General features: G+C 40.5%; 1 protein-coding gene across 1 annotated transcript; it reads left to right on the top strand.

Annotated features, from left to right (window-relative positions):
- Positions 1-541: 541 nt before the first annotated feature.
- cemip2 (cell migration inducing hyaluronidase 2) lies at positions 542-27774 on the top strand. Its single transcript, XM_030737774.1, has 24 exons — positions 542-754; positions 3328-3685; positions 3938-4078; positions 4218-4785; positions 7413-7582; positions 8357-8548; positions 9606-9775; positions 11113-11325; positions 12456-12661; positions 13401-13470; positions 14095-14223; positions 14816-14904; positions 15970-16101; positions 16454-16489; positions 16729-16884; positions 22361-22556; positions 23269-23484; positions 23577-23788; positions 23967-24149; positions 24364-24583; positions 24664-24765; positions 24874-25019; positions 25782-25888; positions 25972-27774. Exons 2-24 carry the CDS (start codon positions 3346-3348, stop codon positions 26169-26171), a joined length of 4194 nt encoding a protein of 1397 aa, XP_030593634.1. The 5' UTR covers positions 542-754; positions 3328-3345; the 3' UTR covers positions 26172-27774.
- The last annotated feature ends 223 nt before the right edge of the window (positions 27775-27997 follow it).

Below are 27997 nucleotides of genomic sequence, written 5' to 3'. Positions count from 1 at the left end.
TAGCCCTTTGGTCACTACATTGGACAGCTATTCAAAAGCTGTTCTCTTGTATGTGGATGTGTTTTGTTGTTGTAGTTACATATCAGCTTGTGCATCGTCCCATACACTGCTACCTATTGGCCTGTCATGGGAAGTTGTTTTTGTTATTTTATTTGTTATTTGAATGAATTAACTGTATCAGGATTAGTCAGTGCTAGCAGTAGTGACAGTCGATCTGAGGATGCAATATAATTTTCTATTATTGGTTTGTTAAATACATATTTCTCTGGTTCAAAAATCAAACACATGGTGTCCAGCTGAGTGGACATGTTTGTAACTCCATGAAAAATAGGTTCATAAACAAAATTTCAATTGCACTGTATTTTCATGTCTAAAGTGGAATTAAAAGCAGTTAGGAGAAAAATCTTGGCTGAGGTTTTCCGAATTCATGCATGAAAGGGCTAGAGGCCGTCACCGCAGTTTTTTTTCCGACAGCAATTGAACGCATCGCGTCTTACTCCCTTCAAAGCCGCGCCTGCTTCCCTCTCTGTGGGACCGGAGGCTGGTCGTCGGGCGTAAGACAACCTATCAGCAGAAAAAAAAAAAAAAAAATACACCATGTGAACAAAGGGTATATAAGAAGGGACACGAAAGCGCAGATTTGTCAGGGTGAGGACTTATTCAATTGTCTCACCATCGCTGGGACGACGTTTTTACGGCTCGACAGAGAGCGAATGGACAGAGCGGGGAGAGGAACAGGACAGTCCCTCCAACGGTAAGACCCACCGTCCGCTTTTACTTTGTGCCTGTGTCCGTGGTTCAAGCACTGGGGGGAGGAGTGTGAACCTGTGAAACAACGCTTTTTTCAAAGAAAAACCCTAGGCTTAAATATAAGCAAATGGCTAAAGTCAAAATTGACCGTGCTTTTGTTTAAAAGTTTTATAAAGCGTGCTGCTACGTGTCCCATTCACCGGTTACTTGAACGGTGAAACCAGAGAAAAGCCGCTGTTAAAGCTGGAGAAATAGAAATGTATTATCCACTTCTTTATTTCACATTTTATATTTCTAGGTTCCTCTTTTGACGTGGGAAGTCGGTAACATGCCATTGGAAGTATACTTTCGAAGGAAGGTGGGGTGCAAGGCTTCACATTGGCGAAAATAAAAGCCCATTAATCGCCCCCCAAAAATAATGAAATCCTTCCATTGAACTCATCCTCATTAACCTCACTTATACACAGAAATCCGACCATACAGTGCAAGTGTGGTAGTCTAGTAAGTAGAAGTTGTGAGCGCTGTTATTGCTCCCTTGTACAGTGTTGAGTGAACACATGGCGTACTGTTAGTAATCCTGCCGTGAATTTTACAGCTGAGGAATGTGTGATGCTGTGATTCCAGCGTTTCCCCACACATCTGTTTGATATCCAGTAGCTGCCGTGTGAAATGAGAGTGGGTCAGTAGTGAAGACATCAGGTCTGCAAGCAGTGTGTAGGCTCGTGATCTATTTAACTTCTAGGAGCAGAAGAAGTCGGGCTGTTTTTTTTTTTTAAGAGAGGAATTGAGTTAAAAAATTGCCAGAGATCTGAGACTTCCAACCACAATATCCCTACTAATGTAGGACACCTACCACGAGAGTATGATCACACCATTCCTCTTATGTTTAGATGGGGGAATGGTTCAAAGGCATTGTAATGGGATACTTCAAGTTGAAGTGGGCAAACCACCTGCTGTTCTGCCTAGTTTATTTTAAATCCTGGATAAATGACTGAGCCGTAGTCTAACAGTCCTTGATTGTTCCTACATGGGCTTTGTTTATGAGTTGAAGTGGTTTATTGTTGCTCTCTGGTCTAAAATGATGACTAGATGGCCTGTCAAGACAATGGTCATTTTGTGTGTTTGTGGCTTGGCACAGAGGTTTGTGTAGTGGTGTGAAGCACTGATAGATGTAAAGGGTAAAATCATCATTTCCAGTTTGTGTTTGATTTGGCGGAGACTGTTACAGACATTTGTGGGGGGGAAAAAACCCCTCGACTGAGATCGCAGTCATTAATTTCTCTGAGAAAATGTGCACTTGCTGACATTATTTAAAAAAAAAAATCTATAAAGGGCAAGCAGTTATGTTATTACAGTGAGTATTACTGTTCTAAAAAAAAAAAAAGTGCTATAGAAGCCTTTTTTCTGTGCTGTCATGTCCTATATCCCCGCATGTTTGTGTGTACAGGTGTGCCCACATAACTTTACTGTGTGTTTGTGTGTACTTGTCCTAGTTGTGCTCATGTCCCACTATGTTGTAGCACATAGGTCAGATCTTTTTTCAGAACAAAATGAAGGGTCCTCCTCACTTCAGTCATGCATTTTTGTACATGAAAACTTGTTTGAAGGTTATAAGGTGAGAGGAAGCCTTGAGGAAAATTTGTTCAAGTCGAGCGGTTTTTCCTGGCTGACAGAGGAGCTTTGGGGGGAATGACTAAGCGAGTAAGCATGATCAGTCCTCATGCAGCATTTTTCATTTTGAGTAAATAAACCAAAATTAAAAAAGCAAGTTAAAAATTCATTACATTGCTGGTGATTTTTCCTTTGGGTTCCTGCTAAAATACCTTTGGGGTCTCCAAGAATTTAATCGATGCAGGAAAAATGCTTCTGATCACCCCACCCCCCCACAGCGAAAGACAACTGTGAGTGTCCATGGCTTCGGTTCGCTTTGTGCTACTTTCTCCATTTGTCTGAAATAAAGCGAACATAGACTGGAACTAGAGCGCTCTCCTCCTTCCAACTGTAATTGGTGCCATCTGTTGGCTGTGTTAACATAGTCTGAAGAATGTGGTGATCCATTATTCACAACCTCCTTCATTACTGTGGACAAGAGCAGCCTATGTCACCCTGGTTCAAGCCAAACTAGGCTGGGAGATAGGTTTGAAGGAATAGATTAATGGTGGGTTTTTTTTTTTTTTTTTTAATTAAAAAAAAAAACCCACTCAGAGGATCTTTACCTGGGGGTCCAGAAGTGAGATGCTTTGTGTGTTATTGCCAATTTTCCCAGAATCAGCCCCTGTTTGTTTGTTCATCTCCTACTGTTTTTAATAATCATTTAGTTTTGTGCTCTCTTAGTCTTCCTTCACTTTAACATCTTTTTCAGTTTCTCCTCATTTTAGCCTTAAACCTTTTGTATATCACCTATTCCAAAGTCGGATGTGACAGACAGCAGAAAATTGACCTTTTTTTCAAATTTGTTTTTTCTGTAAACTAAACAAGAGTTTAAAAAAAAAAATTGAAACTACATTATTGATGCTCTGCTTGCACTCCTTGCCTCTTATTCTCCTTCTGCCCTCTTTCTTATTGGTCTCCTCTCAGGTAGCAGCCACGTATACCATGCCGACGAGTGATGGCCCCAGCAGGTTCCCTGTTTTTGTGCCTCCGCCTCAGGGCACCCATCAGAGGTGTCCTGGTTATGTCCCCGGGCGAGTGGCTCCAGTCCGCTCCCTGCCACCTGCCAAAGCGCCTCCACCTCCACCGATAAAACCTCACGGTGTGCCGCTTAGGCAACAAACCAGGGTCAGCTTGTCAGAAGAGAACCAGTGCAGGGAGGATGCTCAGAGGCTCCAGCAAAAGCTGAGAAAGAAGACTCTGATCTGCTGTGGAGTGTCGATGGGGGCTTTCTTCCTCACGCTTATCCTTGTTCTTAGTCTCAAAACTGGTCCTGAATTAGATGGTGAGTATTTAAAAAGTCAAGAAATGAATGATAAAATTGCTTCAAGTGTTCACTGTCATTCATATTCAAATACACACACACACACACACACACACACACACACACACACACACACACACACACACACACACACACACACACACACACACACACACACACACACACCATTTCTGTAGAATTTTGTTTTTGAACGTCTTTGTGTAACTGGTAGAGTTTTGATTTGTCACTATCTAATGTTGCTCATGTTTACAGAGAATTGTCCAGATCACAACCCATCTCTTAGTAGCTGGAAACCAGGTCACCAACCACAGCAGGCTGTTATTGTCTGGAGAGGAGATTTGTATAGATTGGATGCCTCTGCTACCTTACATTCACTTACCATCCAGTCAGGAGGTAGGCACATCAAGGTGTCTGATATTTGAGTTGTAACACAGATTAATGATAATTGGTTATTGTGAATCAAAGCTCAGTTTATGAACTTTTTGGACCCAACAGCAAGCACTAACTAAGGTTTTCTTCCGACTTCTCACAGGTCGGGTAGTTTTTGCAGACTCTCACGACGGCTCCAAAAACATAACCTTGAGAACACATCACATCCTCATAGAAGAAGGTGGAGCCCTTCATATCGGTTCACCCAAATGTCGCTACCGTTCTCGTGCAACCATTGTGCTCATGGGTCGTTCTGACAGTGAGGCTGTCTCTGAGGTCCCAGCTTTTGGCCGCAAGTTCATCGGCGTGAAGGCCGGTGGAACTCTGGAGCTCCACGGTACTGAGAGAGTTTCCTGGTCTCTGCTGACCCGAAGCATCCCGGCCTCTGGGCTGGCTACAGGAGGTTATGCCTTCCAGCGGAACTTCAGCCGAGGCATCCACCTGCGCGTGGTGGATCAGGACACGGGTGCTTTGCTGTTCTTTGAACGCTACGACACGCACGAGTCCCGCAATGACAGCCTGCGGCTCGGCCAGCTGCTTCGTTCCCTGCCGGTGGGCCGAATTGTCACACTAGCTGTGGGAGACTCTGCCGCCAAAAATCTTCAACGTGAAACCAAGGAGGTCATTGAAGAGAAACTCGGCAGCAAATTTGTTTTTGATCTCCAGTACAGGTAAACACGACCACAACAGCTGTAAATCAGATCTTCATGAAATCAGTTGGAATGTTTCTTATTGTTATCTACCTGCTGTCAAACTCTGTGAAAATATGTATGAGTATGTTTACGGGTCAGCTGAGTGTGCCAATGGGTCTCCCAGTGGGTTTGTATTTGTTCTCCATGGTACAGTGACTGTGTAAGTCTTGGTGTATCTTTTTTTTTTTGTTGTTGTTGTTGTTCCCCAGTTAAAGTAAACCAGTCACCTTTGAAGCCTCAATACTTTTCACAAGCTCTGTGTCCTGTGTTTAACCTCCCTGGAAAAATGCCCTCTTTCATGTGTCTTTCTGTTCAGTTTGGATGTTCCCTTGAATCATTACCAGTTCCTGTTTCCCTTGTGTCTTTGTTATATCATGGTACACCAGAAAAGGGAAGCACGTACAGGATAACAGGGTCATGGACAGAGTTTTCCAGATTTGTGCAAAATGTGGCAATTCAGGAGATTTTATGTCCCTCCTGATCTTTTTTCCCTTCAAAAGAACAGTGTTCAGTCCTGCCCACATGGGCTAGTGCATTCATTACTTGTCTCGTTTGCAAAAATGAGATGATTCAAAAGTTGAGTGTTTTTTCGCTTTATTTTATTTATTTATTTATTTTTTATGGCTGATAGAATTTGGTTATGGGATTCAGCAATATGATGAAGTGGAGTTGGTTATCATGTAATGCCTTCTTGTGGAGATGGTGCAGGGAATGCTGCTACATATTTTCCCAGCAGTTGTTATTTGCGTCAGTGCTTCAACAACTTGCGCAACTCGTGACCGTCAGCTTCTTTGATTTAATTTCCACAGGTTGATTTCAGTGGTGCCGCCCATCCTTCCTGGCAGAGAGACACAAGTTTGTTAGCTGGTTTCTCTTGCCCGTTGACCACTTGCTCTTTAATCTTAGTCTCTAAGGACCATATTCACACACGAGGAACAAGCATTCATACCGCTCTATAGCGAATTCATCTTTGGCACCCACACATTTGCAGTTCCAGTTAAACAATGACATTAAAGGCCGGTTATTGCCAAATCAAGGATGTGACAAAAAGAGAAAACACACACACACACTTTTTCCTCTTTGTTTGTTTTTAACCATCTGACTCAACTCTTATTTATTGAGCGAACATGCACACAGGCAGCAGCAGGACAGTTTGCAGAAAGCCACCCACTGGGACTCTAATGAGAGACCAGAGTGGATCCCCCAGATGGATCCTATTTGTGTATCAGTGAGGTACACTGTTCCTTGTCAGAGTGACTCACATTTACGAAAACAGATTTTAACACAGAGGGTCTTTGGTTGATTGCAGTACAGACTGCTACTTACATTCAATGATATTTCATTGCTTTTTCATTTGAGTTATTAATACTCTTAAACTGTCATGTGTATTTCAACAAATAGCTACACAGTCTTCAAATGTGACACGATTGGCAGGCTTAGCTGTAGAGCCCCTGTAGTTCCAGATAAATGGAGCTGAAGAGGTTACGTGTAGAGTTGACTTTGGGAATGTTTACTGCACGGAATGAGCCAAGCAACAGCTCAGTGGAAACAAGATCACTTTCATCCAGTCTGGATGGACCCATGCCGACCCAGATACAATTCCATGAGTTGCATGAATGGTAAATTGTGTTTAAAAGGCATATGAGTCTGTCTGATAAAATGTTTAAAGATTATATCATAGAATTAGAACAGCTGCCTTGAAATGTTTTTGGTGTTCGTGAAGAGGAAGGGGAGACCCGGCTTACTCTGGAGAACAAAAAATAGCAGAGAGCCATTCTTAAGAAGCCAAGGGCATGGCATTTGAAATATCCAGAGCTGTAAGTCACACACTGTGTTGTCTTATTTTAGATCACACACCCCAAAAAGCACAGCCAGACTTATTCACCGTCCACACCCTCGAGCTGCTTTGCTGAGATGATTTCAGCCTCTCCTTATTGAATCACTGAAATCTCATTTAAAATCAATTTTCTTGGAGTGACAAGGGAGGACCTGAAGCAAAAGTTAAAAAATGTAACTGTATCACATACACGTCATTCCTCTAAGCCAACAGAACACCCTTCCTAAAAATTTTTCCCAAGTTATTTCAGTAATCCCCTGACCTGTTCCATGTCCTTTTTTCTACTTTTTCATTTTCTCTTTATTATGATTTGACATTCGCTCTGATAGTCACTTTCCTGCTCCTTTTTTTTTTTTTTTTTTTTTCTTTTTCCAATCTGCTGTCCTGTTTCATATTTATTTCCTACATTTGCTTTTGTCAACCAGCACAGTGTCTGTTATGACTTGCATTGTCTGTGGAAGTAGCTATGGCTACATTTATTGCTCAGTAGTTTAACACATTGTTTGACATAAGACTGTAGGAGTGTGGTTAAAGTACAAGGTTTAAAACACCATCACAGACTAAGCAAATATGAACAGGTGAACTATTAACAGCATTTATATAACAAACCAATTGTGGATGTTGATAATTGGTTGCAGCTGCTGGTAGATATTAAGCTCATTTTCCTTTTTTCAAACAAATGAAAACATGATGGTTCTTTGGCAATAACTTGAGACTTCCTCTTCCTTTCTCTCTCCCACCTTCCTTTTAATCCCTTCGGTCTCTCCAGGCAGGCGTGGGCTTTGGTTTCCGTGATAGGTGGTGGAAATGCATCGTGTTCAGAGGATGTTCGGGAACATGAAAACCATGACACAGGAGGAAGAGCTCTGGCGAGACGGAACTTCACCACCGTTAACGGAGTGGGTTTCTCGGTCATTGCCTATAGCGAGTGGAAGACCGGTAAGAAATGGTTTATGATGGAATCCAGAACCAGCCAACCAAATAATCTCAATTTCTGACATTCATTCAGAATTAATTTGTGCTTTACTTTTAATCTCGAATGTTTGAGAAGCCAAAGTCTGAATTACTGCTCATTGGAAATAATTATTCATCAGACAGTTTTTCTGTGATCTTTGCTTTCTACCATCACCCTTTTCTATTCTTAAATAGAGTGCAGTGGGTTGTGTTTAGGGGGAGGGGGGTAAACACTCATCTTCTATATTTCTTTATACACTGTTGGTTCTGCAAAAAGAACGTGTACAAATTAGTCATTTACAGTTTTCAAAATTTCTGGTTTTGATTGTATTCCAGCTCTAGGGGCTAGTCTCTTCAGAAATGTAGCCTTTTCTACTGGTCATTGGACCACAGGGGCTACACCCTAAATATGATTCATTAAGAGAAAAAATTCTGGACTTCACTGATTTCTAAACCCTGGTTCTGGGTTCTTCTTCCTGTCAGTAGTGTATCCCACCACACTGCATCTGACTCCACACTTTTAAGTATTTTTCAGTTTTTCTTCACACCACATAGAACTGACCAGAAGGGAACTCATAGATGACATCAGTTTTTTTGCTTCCAGTGAAAAAGCCTTTGTGTAGTGTCATAAATCCTGTGCAGTAAATCAGTGCTGTCTTTCATTTCAGACGATAACGAAGCGTTGGACTTCCTCTCTCTGTCATGCTATGGTGGGCCTTATGTTTTCTTTCAAATCAAATACTGTTCTGTACCCCTCAGGTGTCCCTAGCACGGGCTTCCAGGTGGATGCTCTGGACCAGGTGGTGCTAAACCTGCAGGATGAAGTGCAACAGACATGGTTACCAGGAGACCGTGTTGTAGTTGCCAGCACGGACTACTCAATGCACCAAGCTGAAGAGTTTACCCTGCTGCCCTGCCCTCACTGCACCAGCCGACAGGTCAGGATACAAGGTGAGAGAGAGGGAGAGGGCAGCAGCACTGCGCGTATGGAGAGAATGGCTTTGTTTCTTCAGCTATATCAGTATTTACCCAGAGGCTTTACTCCTTGGTTTTTGGGAGCTACTGTCATAAACAGTACAAACAGGAAGTGATGTGCAGAAATATTTCATTTTACAAAGCCTGTGTGAAGACTTGTTTAAAAAAAAAAAAAAAAAATCACTTCTTTGTATTTAATATATGTGATTAGCAGATGTAGCACTATTAATCCTTAGGTCCAGTGGGATCTCATTTCCTTTTCAGCTGTTATGCTGATGTAACATTGGATGAGGCTAAGAAGAGATTGGCAGCTTGTGTTTTAACAGCAGCCTCATCTTATTATAACCATGGGGAGGTTTATGGATTTGGATATGTCACTTTTTCTTCACTTCCTCCTGTTCCTTTCTTGCTCCCTTAATGTTGTACACTGATAGTTTCTTAGTTTATCTATCACTCTGTCAGACACATTTCCTGATTTCATTCTTCTGTTAACTCCCTTCCTGGAGAGAAGGGTGTGTGCGTGCGTGTGTGTGTGGGCTGAATTTTGTGTTTCTGAAAGGAAAGGTATCTGGGGCTGCCAAACATTATCTCTGGCAGCTACATTGTATGGGAAAGGGTACTCTCTGCATCACTGAAGAAATGATGTTTCATATGTGTTTGATTACTTTTGCTTTTACATGCCTGTTGGTTTGGTGTGTTGTCTTTGGGGTGTGGTTTGCTGGTTTGAGCGGGAGCTGCCATACATGCTCATTGTGGTTTACAGTTGAAAGCATGCTAGGTGAAGCATCGCCTAAAGTAAGCTGTTGTAGTATTTCAGTATGACTTGCCCCACCTCACAAACCAAATTGTGTTGCTATGATTTTAAGTGTTTCTGTCAGTGTTCTTTCCATTTGTTTTCATACAAAGTAACAACTTGCATGTTTATCATGTTTTTTTTTAACATATTTTTCTTTAAGAATTTCCCCCTGTTGTAGTGTTTGACCTAGAATCTTTTTATTTTTTTTTTAATTTTAAATCTGTCTGTGCTGCTCAGGGAAGCCTCAGTATAACCATACTGGAGAGATCATAGATGGCATTGACATGCGTGCTGAAGTGGCTCTCCTCTCCAGAAACATTCTCATCTATGGAGAAATGGAAAACTCCTGCTACGGAGACAATATGTGTCAGTTCTACAACCACGACACCTTTGGAGGCCACATCAAGGTGGGTGTGTGGGGGTGTGTGTGGGGGTGTGTAATTTTATAGCACATAGTCTTGTTTAGACTGGTTTATGCCTGCTTTGTGCTTATTTTTGTGCATGACTAGGCATGACTTTACTTTCCTGTTTGACAGTTTTCACACTTTGAAGATGAAGTGTTCATACTTTCGATACATGTATAATGCCCTAAATGAGAAGTGTTATTTACTGTGACACATTCTTCCTTTTCTTCCACTGCATGTGAGGTTTTTATGTTTATGCAAGACACCTACTCTTCAGAAGACTGAACTCCAGACATATAAGCTGCAAAGACAGAAGGCACATCAGGGTTATACATGGAAATATCTCTCCTGGCTTATATGGGTTGCCATGTAGTCAATGAGTTCACTGTAATTTTCTGTGATTTCATTCAAATCGGTTGCAAATACACACAAACATTCCTTAGAGTCTATGTAATTTGCCCCCTATGTGCTAAACAAAATACTTTGCCTCCATGTTAACATCTTTCCAGCATTTGTTTCTTTCCTTTTTTTTTTTCTTTTTCTGACAGTCATTTTGTTATAACCCCAAAGTACACCAGACAGACACACGAAGCTTTACAGAGTCAGCATTTTCTAACAAAGCTCTTGGTTTTGAAACAAGGTCCTAGGCCTTCTGTGCTGGCAAACATCCTGCTGTAAAGCAATCTGTCAAATTCTTGGAGTTGAACATAGTTCAGCAGCATGTGTGTCATGTTTCAGTTAAGCTGTCTAGTGAGTGGCCTTTTCTTTTACTTTAAGTATGGCTCTCTGGAATGGGATCTACTATTGAAACAATTAGTGCATATGTGTGTGTTTGTAAGTCAGGGAAAGAGGGCGAGGGTCAGTGTTTACTGTGTGTACTTGAGTTACGGTTAGCTGAAAGGGTTGGCCAATACCTTCTTAACAGAAACCAGATCCCACTGATTATGCCATACCCACAAAAAGGCCTCCTAGACAGCGTTGAACAGCGTATTTGTATTATTTGTTTGCGTTCATGCTTTAACTATGTGCTGTGTGCGTCTCTGTGTGTGGTTAACTTTTAATTTATGCTTCTATAACTCACAGCTTATTCACCAACATTAGTGATTTTTGAAACGTTTGACTCACAGAGCATGGTGCCAGATGAGCTATAGTTTAAATCCCAGCGAGATCCCTGATGAACACAGACTGTTGTACTGTTAAAAACTTAACATTGAATTTATTGTTTTTATTAGTGAGTCAGCATCTGTTACGTGGCAAACCCAGCGTCATTTGCTTTTGTGGTGGGTGAAAGCTCATTGTGCCTTGAAACTTATCCCACATTTTCTCCCCAACATCGACAGATTCTCAGCAACTTCTCATCAGTGCATCTGTCCCACGTGGAGTTGAAGAACATGGGTCAGCAGGCAAAAAAAAGCCGCTACCCCCTCCACTTTCACATGTGTGGCGACGTTGACCAGAAGGGAGGCTACTTAGAGCCCACCTATGTAGATGGACTCTCCATACACCACTCCTTCTCCCGCTGTCTTACTATCCATGCCACCAACGGCCTGCTGGTCAGTAAAATATTTTTGACTGTGTTGAATAAGTTGCTGTATGTGAGAATGTAGAAGACCATAAATGAGTCATAGTCTTACTAATGACCACCATATTGTGTGATTATTGGTGGTTTGTCTCAATACTCATGAGTTGCATCCTCCAGCGCTAGATTACTGTAATGTCTTGTCTCCTCCTTTCTTTTTTCTTCCCCCTTTTATTCAGTCTCGAGCTTCCTGTCTCACCTCTTTCACAATTACAGAATATTTTGGAGTCTCTTTGGAAAAATGCATGTGTTTCTATATGCTTGTTGGATAAATATAATCACACATATTCACACAGGTCCATTTGGCCAGTGACCTTGACATTAAAGAGTGATGGGTTAAGGTTTGTATTTAATTTTGTTTTGAGACCACATAATTGAAGCACTGAGCCGATCTGTATCGAGGAAATGGAGTTCATTTATGGTGCATATCATTGTTTGACTTGGCATCAAAAGGCAAACAAGGAAAAACAGATATGACCCTGTGAGTATTCTCCTGTGGACCATCTTTCTCTGCATACCGAAGCTTCAACAGTAGGAGGAAATTCATTCAGGAATTTTAAGTATTTAAGGAGACAGGCACATCAAGCATTTGGAACGCACTGTATTTTCCTGCAGGGTGTTTAATTTCATTCTGTTTATTATACAGGACAAGTAACACAAATAAGCTGCATGTCACTGGCCCGGATCAGTTAAAACTGGTTTACAGCAGGTCCCTGTACTGCAGGATATAAGTTGGCCTTTTTACAAAACATAATAAAAACAAAAACAACCTACAAAAGAAGAAAACAGTAGCAAAGCCAGAAAATGCAAATTAAAGGAAAAAGATGGTGCAAATGTTTCCTTCCATCAAAAAGTCTTTATATACCTGTTTGAAATGTGTGAAGGAGGTTGTTGCTCTAATGCAAAATTTAATCTCCTTCCAGTTTTTAGTGTGTGTGATTATTTCTGACCATAGGTGTAGTTGTTAATGATGCTAAAGTAGTCTAACAAATGCTGTCCTTGGTGATACCAACCTTTTCCTTGCAAAAAAAAAAAAAAAAAATGTTTTTTGTTTTCTTAATTGTTGTATCTTGTGTTCTCTTTTTTTTTTTTTTTTTGACCCAGGTGAAGAACACTATAGGCTATGACACCTTGGGCCACTGTTTTTTCCTTGAGGATGGGATTGAGCAGCGCAACACTTTGTACCACAACCTTGGCCTGCTGACCCGTCCTGGGACTCTGTTACCCACTGATCGCAATGAGACCCTCTGCCTCAGCATCAAGGACAAAGTCTACAAGGGCTACACTCCCTCACCCAGTACAGAATGCAAGTAAGAGAACAGTGCAGTGATGCACATACATGGTTACAGAGAGAAGGAATTACATGGAGAAAACTGATAAAAACAGAAACTCATGCTGTCCTTTATCGTCAAAAACATGTCTGAATAGTACGTTACTCCTGTACTAACCATCACTGATTTGTACTGGGATCAAATCAATTAATTACCTTTTATAGCTATCTGTGTGTTAACTGTGCTTGTTACTGTCCTTTTCATTTTCGTTTATACCAACAAAGAGACAGTTATTTTATTTAATTCTTTATATATACAATGTCTCCAATTCAGATTGATTTTTAAGGGATATGATTGGTTCCACTTTTAATGTGTCCATGGCAGGGTCACTGTAAATCTCTGACTCCGAGGTCAGCCTGAGAAGCCATGTGTGATGGGAGACATACTTTGAGAAAACACAGATGGTCTGTGTGAGAGAGATATTGGCTAGGTGGTTTTATCCCTGCAATAACAACCTCTTCTCTCCACGGGATGTTTTTATATCCTAGCAGGAGCAAGAAAAGTGAAGGAAGCAGAACGGCCTGTTTCAGAGAGCGAGATAGAGTGTGTGTGTGTGTGTAAGCATGGATTATTGAGGGAATTTGGGAAAGATCACAGGATCCTTTGATCTCTGTCTTGTGCTTATTAGTCATATTTCATGATATGCCAAGGTACTGTCTTTTTAATATCTTTGTCTGCTCAGATGCGTGTAATTGTGTGGGCGGGGGGTGTTTTCCAGGGCAGTCTCAACATTCTGGATCGCCAACCCCAACAACAACCTCATCAGCAATGCAGCTGCTGGTTCTCAGGTAATATCAGAGTTATGCAAGAAAAAAAAAAACTTTCTACACGTGATTAAGGAAACGTGTCACTAAAAAGCAGAACCACTTATTGATAGATTAACTGTTATTTTTATATGTAAAGCTACACTGGCTTTGGTGTTCCTCAACTTTATATATTAAAAAAATATATAAAGACCTTCATGCTCATAAAAAGTTATCCATCAATAAAAAGGGATTTAACAGGCTTTAGTGTCTGATAGAGGGCACAATAAAATGGTGAGACCTCTAAAATATGAAAGTTTAAAAAAAAAAAAAGATCCTTCATTTTCATTTAGGCACAAACAATGTGGAGGACCACAGGGGGTTATACTACATACCACTTAATGGTGGGGTTATTTCTGTGATATTTGGGTTGTCTGTCTATAACCGCAAACTTCAATAAGCCAATGAGTTTATATGAACTCAGGCATCTGGTTGAGTCTTTCCGCAGGACATGCTCAATGTGAGAATAATGTGAAGCTCACCCTGATCCACATGCTGTTGTATTTTATGTTAAACCACATGATTATATGTTAGCTTGGGTAGTCAAATTCCTACTCTTCTGACTTGTGTTGCTTATCACCTGTTTCTCTGCTCCTTTCCCTGTTCCAGGATGCTGGGATATGGTTTGTGTTCCACAGCTCTTCCACTGGTGACTCCCATGGGCTGGTACCAGAGACCAAGGCAGAGCTCACTCCTTTGGGGATTTTTTACAACAATCGCGTACACTCCAACTTTAAGGTATTGTTAGTTTTTTGGGGTTTTTTTGCTTTTCAGTGTACACTGCATGTGCATGTGTCTCTGTGCTTAAGAAAGACGAGAAGTGCGGTGTTTATATTCTAAATGACATTGTACATTAATCTCAGCTTGCTTACTTGGTTTTTGCCAAAAATAGGGATAGACATACACCCACATGCACAGACATGCTGTTAGGGTCTACAATGGTGCTCTGTTTTGTAATAACAGAAGTCGGGAAGGTGAACTGTAAGTCCTTTGTCCAGCCTCTCTTACAGAGGAAGGAGCCATGAGGGTTAGGACTATGCCTCGGTTATACCACAAGACCAGCTCACAGCACACATTTCCATATGCAAACATACACAGACAGGTTTCCTTTAATAAATAATACAATTCCGTTTTAAAACATGCAAAACATAATCCATATGTTTAGACATATGTACAGCATTAATTCCATAACTTTAAATGTAGTACATCTCAGGTACCCCACATAAGATGCGCTAGTAGAGTTACAGATGGTTTCACCACAGCAGAAAACTTCCATCTGTACTTGTAGTTTTACTGCAATTTATTGTAATCATGCCATAATACCTTCCAGGCAGGGCTGTTCATTGACAAAGGAGTGAAGACCACCAATGCCAGTGCTGCTGACCCCCGGGAATACCTGTGTCTGGATAACAGTGCCAGGTGTGTATGTTGATAGGTTAACCATTGCATGCATAACTTTGCAACTGATTTTTGGCCAGTATCCAAGTGCACTATTTAAGAGTCTGTGGTCAGTTATCGAATGCATCATGGTGTATAGTTGTACTGTGTAAATATTGTGATATTTGAGGTTTACTAATCTATTTTTTTACCACCACTGTCGCTAACTGTATGAATTAAGTTATTTGTAGATCACTGTTGAATATCAACCAGGATGTAGCCATTGACAGGGACAGACAGATGGCTTTTTAGTGTGTTACTGCATTTTAGTGGAAGGTCTGTAAAATTTGTGTTGACAGAGAAAACAAGACTCTACAGATAGTTTCCACTCTGCAGCTCCCTACCTGAATACAGCCCTCAGCTAGGTGGAAAAAATGTCTGAGACTGCGCACTGTAGTCTGTGTGTATGTGTGAGTGTGCAGAGGTATGAAGGGAAGGATTTTAAATGTTGTTCAAGTGCAGAAGGAAGAGGGAGATTTGTGTTGTGTAACTACAAGAGATGGTCACAATTCTTAGAAAATAACTCGTCTGATTTATGCGGCTCTCAGCGCTTTCATCTAGCTCCACAGTTGGGTCAAAAAATTTCCCTGAGCAACACTTTGGCCTGTGACAAGGTATTAAAAATAACAGCCAGAGGTGCCACCATAAGGCTGGAAAAAACAATGTGAGCCCTGTACTTTTATTTATTTATTTTTTTGAACACTTGAAAGTATTTTTTAGCATTTATTTTATTTTTAAAACCTTCTTTGGTTGATGGCACAATGTCCTTTCCCATAATGCCACCTCAGGATGCAGTGTAGGAGGCAATGAACAAAGTTCAACAATGGAGCTTTAAACTTTTACTCTTATCTTTTGTGTGTGTGAGATTTAGTGCATTGACTTTCATGAGTACCATATGTACTAAAATTAGCAGTGGTAGGGAAGTGGGTGACACTAAAGTAAGTATGAAAAATTAAGAGGAAATGAATGGTGTCAATGGAAAATCACAAGGTCAATAATAGAAAAGTATTTTTATTCACATGCTTTGCTTTTTTTTTTTTTTTTAAGATTTCGCCCGCACCAAAATGCTGACCCTGGTCGTCCTCGGGTGGCAGCAGTCATCGACACTCTGATCTCCTTCAAGAACAATGACTTGGGAGCGTGGATACGAGGTGGAGACATTATTATCCAGAACTCTGGGTGAGACATCTGATTGATTATGATTCCTTTTGTGCTGGCCTGGCAGTCAGCTCGAGGTCTTCCAGTGAACTGAGCACCAGAAAAGGAAGGATGTCATCACAGTAGAAACTAAGATGATAATTTGGAAAAGTGTTGTAATCAAACCGCTGAGGTTTTTACTGTGATGAATTGTTCTTTTCCTCTCACGTAACATTTGCCTCATCTTACGGCTTGCTTTATTTCAAATTCCAAAAGGAATATTGGATTAATGTAACATTTTATGATTTTGGTTTTTTTGAATGATTGATCAATAGCTCAGAGACACAAATATTTCCTAAGGCCTAACATATGATTCATTTATTTTTCTGAACAGCTTTGCAGACAATGGAGTGGGATTGACCTTTGCCAGGTGTGTACTTATCTAAATTGCTTTTCCACAAAGTTTTTCAAATTTTATTCAGCTGTATTCGCTTTTCTTCTCCTCCTCTTAGATGGGCTTACCATGAACCTTTTGTAAATGTTATGATTGCATGGTCACTTTTTTTTTTTCCTCAGTGCTTAACAGTGTTGTTTTCTGCAGCTTTCACTCTAAAAATACAGAAATTATTCTATTATTAATTAACTAGTTATTATCATTTTATTTTCCAGTGATGGCAGCTACCCTAAAGACGAAGGCTCCAGCCAGGAGGTAACACAGTCCTTGTTTGTGGGTGAGAGCCGGAACAGAGGGACAATTGGAGGACAGAATAAATACTCGGGAGTAGGAGGAATCGATGGAAAGATGAGGACACTGCCTAGAAACAGGTGAGGGGGTGCAATAGGTGAGAGTAATGGATCATGGAAAGACCTATTTAAAATACTGAGGCGAAAGTCTAAATCAAACTTGAGTTTTCTCAGGAATTCAGGGAATAGGGCTGCCAAAGAAATGTAGGCTGGGAAAACAAACAAAAAAGAGAGCCAGCAAGGCAGATGGACAGATGAAGGTGCTGCAGGCACTTTTAGCTGAAAGTAAGATTGTGAAAGGAAGTGTTTTGACTCATTTCTCTCTAGAGATATTTTTGGTAGTTTATGAAAAACTGTGGTGGCATCACACAAAGCAGTTTGCAGGAAGGAAATGCCCTTCGCAGAAGTTGGTTACATAAGAGGAAAGGGAATTCTCTCTTTCTTGAGCATTTCAGGCTTTTAACTCAGCTCCTTTTAGATTTAGCTAGATGTCACAGCTTCAGTAGCATTTACGTGATATGCATGACACATGCATACAGTGAGCAGTCTGCCTTGCACCATTTGCAACTAGAGGCTACTCATTTTGTAATACCAAGTCAGACTGGGTGGTAAATCCTAATGAGAGTTTGAATTGCATGTCCCCTAAGGATCTCCTGGCAGCACTCTCCATGTTTTTTTTGTCTTTCTCTGTTATTACAGATATTGTTATACAAGAGGAGAGGAGCTTAAGTGGGACACTGGAAAATAACTACCTTATTTTAGTTTCAAGAGTTAGTGTCAGGGTTCTAGCCAGAAATATTTTTCAGGCCGGTGCCAATATTGACCAAGGTGAATGTGTAATCTACTGCGGGAGCTGTTTTTTTTGCTAACATATTTTATAGCAGGCGCCAAACTCTCACACGCACATGGTGTGCCTGCCAACGTAGGATGCAACATTAATCTCCCCACTCCAGAAACCTCTGTCACCATTAAACAATCTGATGTTACCAAACAAAGCATCCTCATCCACAGAGCACACCACATGGGTCTGAGTCCCTGCACTCAGAGACAAAAGCAAAGGACTTGAGGTAAATAAACACATAATATAATCGCAACTTTAGCTAAGGCATATTCAAGGTAAGACAAATTTCATAAGTGTCAGCATCCTTCACACAGTCATTCAGTCCTCATGGTGTTGCAGCATCCTCTTCAGGTGGCGGAGGTTGAATCTCACTGACTTGCTTCCCAATTGTGACTATGGCTGAAACCAACTTATGGGTGTTTATCCTGTTACGTCAGTAGACCAAAAACCAGCCAGCAACCAGATGACACCAGAATCCAATTCTTGTACCAAACACTGGGCCAGCACCCTCTCATGTGTTTCCATGGTCTTACTGTAGTACGGTAGTAGCAGATAAGTAATATCAATAATAGTGGGGGAGCTTTCAATGAGTGTCTTTTCTCAAAAATAGGGGTCACTGCTTAAATAGATTTTAATCTGTCCCTCAATTAGATGTTTTTTTGTTTGTTTTGTTTTGTTTTGTTTTTTAATGCAAAATGCAAAGAAATCTGTTCCAACTCTAGCCGAGTTAGATGATGATCATCCTGAGCCCAGAGCCTTGGAAGAACTGGTAGAAACTCAGAAAATGGCAGACCAACCCACCTCTGCGACTGAGAGAAATGTCTCTGAGTTATCAGCACTAGAATCTGATCCACCTCAAGGTGAGCTAGATGATCATCATCCTGAGCCCAGAGCCTTGGAAGAACTGGGAGAAACTCAGAACATGGCAGACCAACCCACCTCTGCAACTGAGAGAAATGCCTGTGAGACACAGGAGCTCTCTGGGAGTACAACCTTGGCCTCTCGAACAGTTGAAATCCAGAAAAGAAAAGAAGCCCAGAGGCCTGAAATAACTGAACAAACAAAAGGAAAAAACAGAAAGAAGAAGGAAAGTAGAAAGTCAGAAAAAAATAACCATGAGGTCTTCAGATCACAACGGGGAAAATCTCAGGCATCATATTCAATGCAAGATCTGGAAAAGTCCCTGATTAAAATTCAGCAGAAGAGGGCAGACCAACCAACCTCTTCAACTGAGAGAAATGCCTGTGAGACACAGGAGGTCTCTAGAAGTACATCCTCTTTGACAGATGAAATTCAGAAGAGGAAAGAAGAAAAAAGAAAGAAGAAGCAAAAAAGAAGAGAGGAAGAAAATCCTGGCCTCGGGCTTGTTCCCACACATTTGAGAGGAGATATTACAGTCTACAGTTTTCTAACTGAAACAGAAGCTCCTTAAAAAGTTTATTCTGGAGCCAGAGCCGTTGTCCCGTGTGTTGGCTGAGGAACAATCTTTATCCTGAGGCCATGGATCAACTGCAGGACTGCAATTCTACAAAAATCTTCAATGGTCTGGCAAAGAAGTGCAGCTCTCATACAGAGATTGTTGGCTCCAGAAGACCTCAGAATAGCTGCTAAAATTTGTATTTAAATTATTGGTCGTAGAAGACCTATTTCAATTGGTTTGTATTCTAAATTTTAAGATGTAGTTTCTATATAACCAAAACAGCAATTGCCGCAAGTGAAACCAACCAGTCACGACAGATGGCTGCCCCTCCCTGAGCCTGGTTCTGTCGAAGGTTTCTTCCTGTTAAAGGGGAGTTTTTCCTTCCCACTGTCGCCAAGTGCTTGCTCATAGGGGATCATTAGATTGTTGGGCTCCTCTATAATACTGCTGGGACTCTGCAGTATTACAGAGTCTTGGGGAAATTGCTGTTTTAAACTAAATTTACATAAATAAACTTAAAAAAAAACATATGCAAGAGAGAAGAGTTTTTTTTTTTGTTTTTTTTTTGTCTCACTCCTGGAGATTGGCCACATGTATTGAAATCTAAGGAAATGAGAAATTTCTTTATATGTACACTTTATGGTGCAGAAGAACGAATGAAAGTGCACAGGGAACATGTTTTTGAAGGCAAAACGAGGAAGGGGAAAAAAAACCCTAAATAGTTTTGCCATGGTAACCAGAAAAAAGAGGATGGAGCATAGAGCGCTGCTGCTTCTGCTTCTTCAGGATGGAACTTCAGACTACTAAAACATCCTCAGACTTTTAAATATTCCCCCAGCCATGTTTCACTGTGGTTTCACTCTCTCTCTCCTGTTGGTCCCCTTACCTACATTCATTGTGTTTCATCAGTAAAAGAACTGTGAAAATGCTGGTTGAAGAATTCATAGAATTTATCCACTGCTTATCTATGTTACAAAAACACAGGTGGGTCTGCAGAACTCCACTTTTGGAGCCTGCCTGTCATAAAACTTCCTAAAATACAACATGAGGTTACAAAGTCATGTGACCCAAAGATGTTCCTGCATCCAACCACCAAGGTCTCAAGCATATATGAGTATTGGCTATAACAGGCCTTACCTTTACCCCAGTAACCTTAACGTAATCAGTGTTCATGAATTCAGTGTGTGTGTGTGTGTGTGTGTGTGTGTGTGTGTGTGTGTGTGTGTGTGTGTGTGTGTGTGTGTGACTCGGCCAGAAATTTTTATTCAGCCCAACGCAGGGGTGTTGCTAATGCTAACCCCTAAAAGCTGCTCCAACTTGTTAATTGAGTGCTGGGGCCTACATATGTAACCAGAAAGCACCTCTGAAGCCAAGGCAGTAATCAGTTTTTGTGGACGTGTAGTTACATTTCTCAAGGTGCATGTTAAGTTAGGTTCAGAGAGGATTTTTGGTTATGTACGTAGGGCCGACGCAGAATGCTAAACTAGGCCTTATTAGATCGAGAGTGATAATTTTGGAATATAACCCAGAAGAGTTACACTTATATATCATGCATTTAATGTGTCCAAGAGTGCTGTTTACTTTCACTAATGGGTTTGCAGAAATCACGTAAAAAGCATACCCAATAAAAACATCATCCAGAGGTTTTAAGGATCAGCTGCTAAAAGCATTTTCTATGTTCAAATATCAGTCACCATGTTGTAAGCATAATATTATATATTATTATATATTATTGTAATAATATAAAATAATACATGAGAATACAAACATTATTCCAACCTAAATTTTGCTGGTGTAACCCCTGATTATAGCGCTATAAATGATACATTAATTATATGGGTTAGCATATTTAATCACTTTGTACCCAATAAGCCCCGGTGATGGAGGATACGGCAGTACGATTGGCTCTTATGTGTTAGGCTGTTTAGGCTCAGATCGTTTGATGTTTGATGGCGCACTGACCGGAAATGCAAACTTCTCTCTAACGTGTTAAAAAGTAAATGTTACTTTCTGCAAGAAGTAGAAAGTACAGATACTTGTGTAAAAATGTAGGGAGTAAAAGTAAAAAGTATTCAGAAAAATAAATACTCAAGTAAAGTACAGATACCTGAAAAATGTACTCAAGTACAGTAACGAAGTATGTGTACTTTGTTACTTCCCACCTCTGCCTTCCTCCTGATGTTGTAGCAATATCAAATGATCACATCTATCATTACAGCCTCCTTCCTCCCCTGTCCGATCGGTGAGCCATCACCAGTTTGTCCATCATTATATGGAAGTCCCACAGGATCTTCTTGATGTATTCATGGATCTTTGTTGTTTCATCTAGGGTAGTGGTTCCACTTGGCATACAGTCTCAGGGTGCTGGATTTAGGGTGAAACCCTCCATGCATAGTAAGGAGCTTTGTTGTCTTGATGTCAGTGGCTTCTGTGTCCTCCTTTAGCCAGCATGTTATTCCAGCAGGGTATCTGAAGACCGGCAGGGCGTAGGTGTATCTTGTTCTTCCCATTTAGCTGACTCCTCAGGACTTACCTTACTGTCTGCAGGTATTTGTTCCTTTCCATAGCTGGTATCCATAGCCAAGACAGAGAAGACATGTTTTCATACATTTCAGCAAAAAAAGTGTTTTTTTTTGGTTTTTTTTCTTCCCTCTCTTTTTTGGCCAACAGAACAAATACAGTAAGGAGTCTTCTCAGTGTTAAAGAATTGAAAAGAAAAATAGTCCTCACGTCTCACAACAGAGACCCCATACAGAAGCGCAACAATAACTATGTCACACTCCACAAGACAGCAAAATAGCAAAAAAGCAAACATGCAACCGCCCTGGGGTGTTACCTAGTGTTACTTAAGTTAGTTTAAGCCTTTCAGATAGGAAACCTAAGGGTGCCAAATCTTATCAAACTCCTTGAGTTTTTTTCTAAGTAGAAATCTGATTCTTTCTAGATGCAGAGTTTCTGTTAGCTCATTGACCCATTGTTTAACATTGGGCACTTCCTTCTTCTTCCAAAGCAAAAGGGTGAGCTTTTTAGCAAAATGTTGCAGAAAGATCTGCTCAATGATGGTTGACCTACAGCCAAATTAGTTTCTGTTCCAATATATCACATATTGTACAAATAAAACTTTTGACAGCAGATCTCTATAAGCCAACAGGACTCTTGTGTGGCTTTTTTTATTTTTCATTTCGTGACTAAAATGGTCCTATAATCCTTCTAAATGATGGTTGTTTCCCTCAGTCTGATTTTATATATTCCAGTAATTGTCCTGCCTAATTGTGGATTATTCTTCTCCATTGTAGGACTTTCCCAATCCGAGGTTTTCAGATCTACGATGGCCCGGTGCGGCTTACGCAGAGTACATTTCGTGGCTTCATCCCATTAAAACTCCCAAAAGAATTATTATTCCGTTATTCCAGTGCAGTGGGATTCAACTTGAAGAACACCTGGCAGCTCACGCCTCGAAACAACCTGTCCCAGCTCAGCTTCCACTCCACGGTAAGTAAGTCATGGTAAGACTTGACTTGTGGCGTCCTTAGGACATTAAAGTGTTTGTTTTGGAAATGTAGGTCTGCGGTTCCGGCGTTATATTTTCTGAAGGGGATATGTAATATTTGAGCAGAGGCTGTTCAGAGACTTTCCAGTTCAGGTCAGCAGGGTTATTTCTGTTTACTCAGACAGTAGCTGTGAATACTCCAGTCACTCCTTTATTTGTACCTAAAACAATGCACCACACTCTAGGCCCAGTGAGTGTTTACTCTTGTGGTTTGCTCCTAGTTGTTATTTACCCCTACAACTATTTGTTAGATCACAGATCAGATCAGAGGCCTGTCAGGAACAGAGTTGGGAGATATTTCAGGCAGACAGAAGACAGAAGAAGAAAAGGGATGTCTTTCAGAGTCGGTCCTGTGGAGAAACTATTGTAAATCAATTGTGCCCTCTTGTGGTGCCTTTGTACAGTGCAGTGACCTTATCTGAAAAAGACATTTCAAAGGTAAATTTGTCAAGTCGTTTTACAGGTAGATATCAAATGCCAAGAATAATCTAAGCTCTTAGATTTCCTGTCCTAATGCAGTGCATAGGAATATCTGCAAAATTTTTAAACAAATTGTCCTGTGAAGACTGAGAGTATCATTATGAAAATGATGGGAAGCTGCTTAACTTTGATGAAAAATAATTTCCGAGTGCATAACACACATAAAATCCTCAGGTGGGTCTGCGGGCATTCTTTGGACGCCCTGGAGAGTGGTTTGAAGAAAACGATCTGGACGGTGACAAAAACTCCATTTTTCACGATGTGGACGGCTCAGTAACAGGCTACAGAGACACCTATGTTGGCCGAGCAGACAACTACCTGATCCAACATCCTGGCTGTGTGAAAATGCCGCAGTGGAATGGAGTGATATGTAGCGGCCGCTACTCTCAGGTACACATCAAGATCTGCACCTCAGTATCATTCTGTCCTTCTGATGGAAAACAGATTCTTGCATTCTTCCACAACATCCTCCTCTCCTCCAGGTGTACATCCAGACCCAAGGAGCCCGTAGCCTGAGTTTATCCATCAGCAGAGATGAATACCCTGAGGCTCCCCTGTTACTGAGGGGTGTTAACAGCCAGGGGGCGTCATCCCAGCAGTACCAGCCCATCCTGATGATGAGCAAGAGCTACACGCTGCATTGGAGTGGGCCTGCGCCCAGAGAAACTGTCCTCTCTCTCATCAACTTTGATAAGTGAGTGACAAGAATGAACAACACGTGTGTTGCTGTGCTTTTAGCCACTGCTAGTGCAAGTCTTGAAACATTCTGCATGCATGCAACACTGCATTAAAAAGTAGTATTGGAAATATTTTTGGGATTCTTTCTATCCCTTTCAAATGGTGTGTAATGTCCCTCTATTTCTTTCACTCAGGGATGACTGGGTGCTGGTGGGACTGTGTTATCCATCTGACACCACTTTTCAGATTATGTCCGACACATACGACAGGCAAAGCAACGCATTTAATGACATCAAAGACTACGGCACCGTACCATCCCTCTCAGAGCTGCAGAAAAGACCAATGGAAAGGAAGTACTTCTTTGACCAGTCTGCTGGGTGAGATGAAAGAAGAATGATCTTCTGTTTCTAATTTTTAATTTTAACCCTCTTACATGCACTCACAGTTGAAAATATTGCAATGTGATCACTGTAGGATATAGTTTCGCTTTCAGTACAAACTGACATCAACTTTATTTCAAGTATTTTTATCTTTTTATCCCTCGGAGAGTCCACTGAGCCTCTAAAACTTTATTGTGCTCACCCCCCCCAGCTTATTGTGGCTCTACCTTCGGGCCCGGGATGGTCGTGATGGTCACAGCTACTGTTCAAAAAAAGGCTGTGAAAGAGTGAAAGTCACAGCTACTACATCCTCCAAAGAGACCTGTAACTGTACAGCCAAAGCCTACCCCTTGTACGCCAAGGCTCCTTCAGCAGTGGTGCCTATGCCAGCTCTAAACACACAGCCCTGCAGAGACTGCGGTGCTCAACAGGTTTCTTAACATTTAAGGTGACTTCATTTGGGCATTGAAATTAGAAGCAACCACCACTGATCAATGTGCCTTTGTGTCAGCGTGTGTTTTCCAGCGAGCCGTGGACCTCCTACCTCCAGACACAAGTCAAGTCTCTCAGCGTCAAAGAGCAGCAGCAAGGAGATAACAGCTCCTTTATCACTGTAAGCACACCAGGCTGCAAAAGCAAATCCAAACACTTTACCTTGTCTTTTTTGAGCTTCAGAAATTAAATCAGGGTTATTTAATCCAATTTCTTGTAATTCCCCAAGGTGAATGAGGTGACCATGTCCTTCTCACGGCCGGGCTTTTTCCTTGTCTCAGTGGATGCCTGCTCTGGAAAAGTCACCAAGAAAACCTCATTTAGTAAGATGGATAGCAAGATGGAGACGTATCTAAAAACTGGCATACCAAACAGGTGAGTAAGGCAAAATAATTATTAGTAGAGTAGAGTATTATAATATTATTTTGGTTAAATGACAACAATGGTCAAAAAATTCCCACAAAAATAAAAGCTGACAACAAAGAATTGAATGAAACAGAAAACATTTCTGGGATTTAGAAAGATTATTCTAAATGGCAACACTTTTGTAACTAGATTTAATAATAAAAACAGAAACAACATGAACATAAATAAAACCTTTTTTTTTTTTTTAAATTTGCATAATGAACTACCTAAACTAAACTCCCCATCACAGCTGTATCACAAGTTTACTCCTTTACATCTCTTTAATATCTGTCCTGATGCCTGATATAAAGAGTTCGTACTTTATCTAATTTCAAACGACCTCTGAATCCAGTTTGGAAGGAGAATATTTTATGCTTTGTGCATCATCAGTGCAGCGTTAATGAAAGGCTGTGAAAATAAATTGTAACATTTGAAGCTATATTTCTTTTTGCATTGTTTAGCTTGTGCTTTCCAACATAATTCATGGTTGGTTATCACGCCCAAAAATTTAGTTTTATTTTTTATTTTGAGATTGTTCATCATAACTGTGAATTCATTATTTATTTACTTGTTAGTAAATATTATATACCACTTTTGTAACACTCTCCACTTTCCTGTTCTTTATTTTCTATTCGATAACACTATAAAATAAATTCTGCACTGTAATTTCTATTATTTTATTACATTTTTGTAGATTTTTATCTCATTCTTAGATGTATTTCTTTCCTCCAGGTCAATAGTGCTTATGGCAACACAGGGTCAGCCAGAGGGCCTGGTTGATCTTTCACCGCATCTGGTCTCTCTTGGTGTGGCCAAAGCTGCTGATCTGCGTAGTAAAGGTTAGTAACACTCTCTGTACTTTGCCTAGTAACTGCATTTTACATTTTTTTTAAACACTTTATTCCCCCACCTCTTACCATAGAGAGTCTGGCATTTTGGGGCTTCCAAGGTGATTCCTTGCCTCCTTTTTGGGTTTCACTACTGGCTGGACAAGGTGATGACTTTCTAGGGCTGCAGGAGCGCTACTTGCCCCTGGGCTTGGAGATGTATGGCTGTTTGCAACCTGCAACTCAACAACGTAAAGACCTGGAGCTTCTGAGAAAAGCCACGGGACAACAATAACCAGTGTGAACTGTACACATTACCTAGTTAAAATGCTCTTGCACACAGATACACAAACACACAGCCATTTGTTGAATGTGAACTGCTGAACCTTTAATTTATTAACGATGACAAAGATGTTTATCGCTTTCAAGTGGAAAGAAAGTGTTTTATTCTGAACGGGGTGAATATTTTTCTGAATTTTTTTTTTTTGTGTGTGCGCGTGTGTGCGCGTGTGTGTGCGTGTGTGTGCGTGTGTGTGTGTGTGTGCGTGCACGTGTATGTCAGTTTGCCTTTGGGCCACAAAGTCAATGCACTTTCCTTTTTATACACACAACCTGCCTTACCAGCCAGAGTGACCTAATGGTGCGTTACAGTAACATGGGAGTTTATCTTGAACAGCAGAAGAAACACACCCAAAGTAAACCTGTAAGATCTACCGCTCAGTCTTATTTATTGTGTAGTAATTGAATCTGAAAACAGAACCATTAAATGTAAGAAATTATTACATACGCAGACCAGAATTTTAATTATGAAAACAAATTACCTCGATTTGATGTGAAAATGAAATTGGATGGATTTGCTGCGCTCAGATTGAAAGGAAAATAATAAGTAATATAATAATAATAAAATGTCATCTGAGAAGTGAATGGGAACATTAAGCCAAAAATTGTTGTAAATTTACAGCCGGTGGTTTATTATTAATACTGCAAATCTCCTTTAAAACTTATTTGTAACAAGCCATATTCATATCGAAATAGTCATATGCATTCATAATAATGTGTGTGAAATTAATCTGACTGTTTTTTGGCTTTTCTTGTATACAAAATGCTCTTAAAAACCAGTAACTTGTATGCAGATGATTCCTTTTATATTTAACATGTTACAGTTGATTCTCTTTAACTGGAAAACCTCCTCTTATCGTCGTGCAGCTCTACATCTGAGAACTTTAAGCACCTTTTTTATGGATTCCTTTATAGACTTTCTGGGGCTTTTTTTTTGTTTTGTTTTTTTTCCCACCTTCATTTTTGTTTTTATCTTTTCACAGCGATGCTCTCTCAAATGTGCAGCACAGATACTTTTCCTTCTTTTTGTTTTCTCAAACAAATGAATGTTTTACCTTTCATCTGCCTCAGTTGTGTGCATTATTGCCAAAACAGTATGGTGACATAATTCCAGGATGCCTTTTTTTTTTTTTTTTTTGGTTTAGTTTGTATCTGGACTGTACAGTATTGACAGCACGTATACAGATCATATACTAGCTGTAAAAGTATACTGCTTTATTTTGAGACTATTCTAATCTTTTCTGGGTGTATTGATGTGAGCAGGGCTCCCCCACTGAGTGACGATAAGTAATTGTGACTGTGTGAGTAAATGTCTGATCATGTAGGATGAAGGGATGACCTTGCTGCCTTTTAACCACTCTGTTAAAAAGAGCAAAAGAATGAGAAGTGGTTCAATCCCTTGCCTTTTTGTTCAGTTGAAGATTTGTTGATGCACAATTTTTTTTTTTAAATTAGGAGTTTGTAAATAAGATGTTGAACTGTACGTGTAATGGCAAGCAGACTACCATTAATGTGTGAATTTGCTTTGTTTTTGTTACCAATTGATAAATGATTTTGAGGAAAAAAAAAAAACATCTTCAGTTTGTTATGAAATTGCCAAATAAATAAACTCATGTTTTGTGATACTGTCACATGTCAGCAGTTGCTTCCTCCAGAGGCTAGAAGATGGCCTCTCACGGGTTCTCCTCAGTCCAGGTCTGAAATGCGAATGTTAAAATCTTCATTTCGTTTGCATCTGTTATACAGCTTCACCACTTGGGGGTAGCCTAGGAATTTAGGATT

Source organism: Archocentrus centrarchus, chromosome 9, assembly GCF_007364275.1.
Source record: "Archocentrus centrarchus isolate MPI-CPG fArcCen1 chromosome 9, fArcCen1, whole genome shotgun sequence".
NCBI classification, from domain to species: domain Eukaryota; kingdom Metazoa; phylum Chordata; class Actinopteri; order Cichliformes; family Cichlidae; genus Archocentrus; species Archocentrus centrarchus.
The sequence above is the reverse complement of the archived record's forward strand: the minus strand, read 5'-3'. Positions and strand labels throughout refer to the sequence as shown.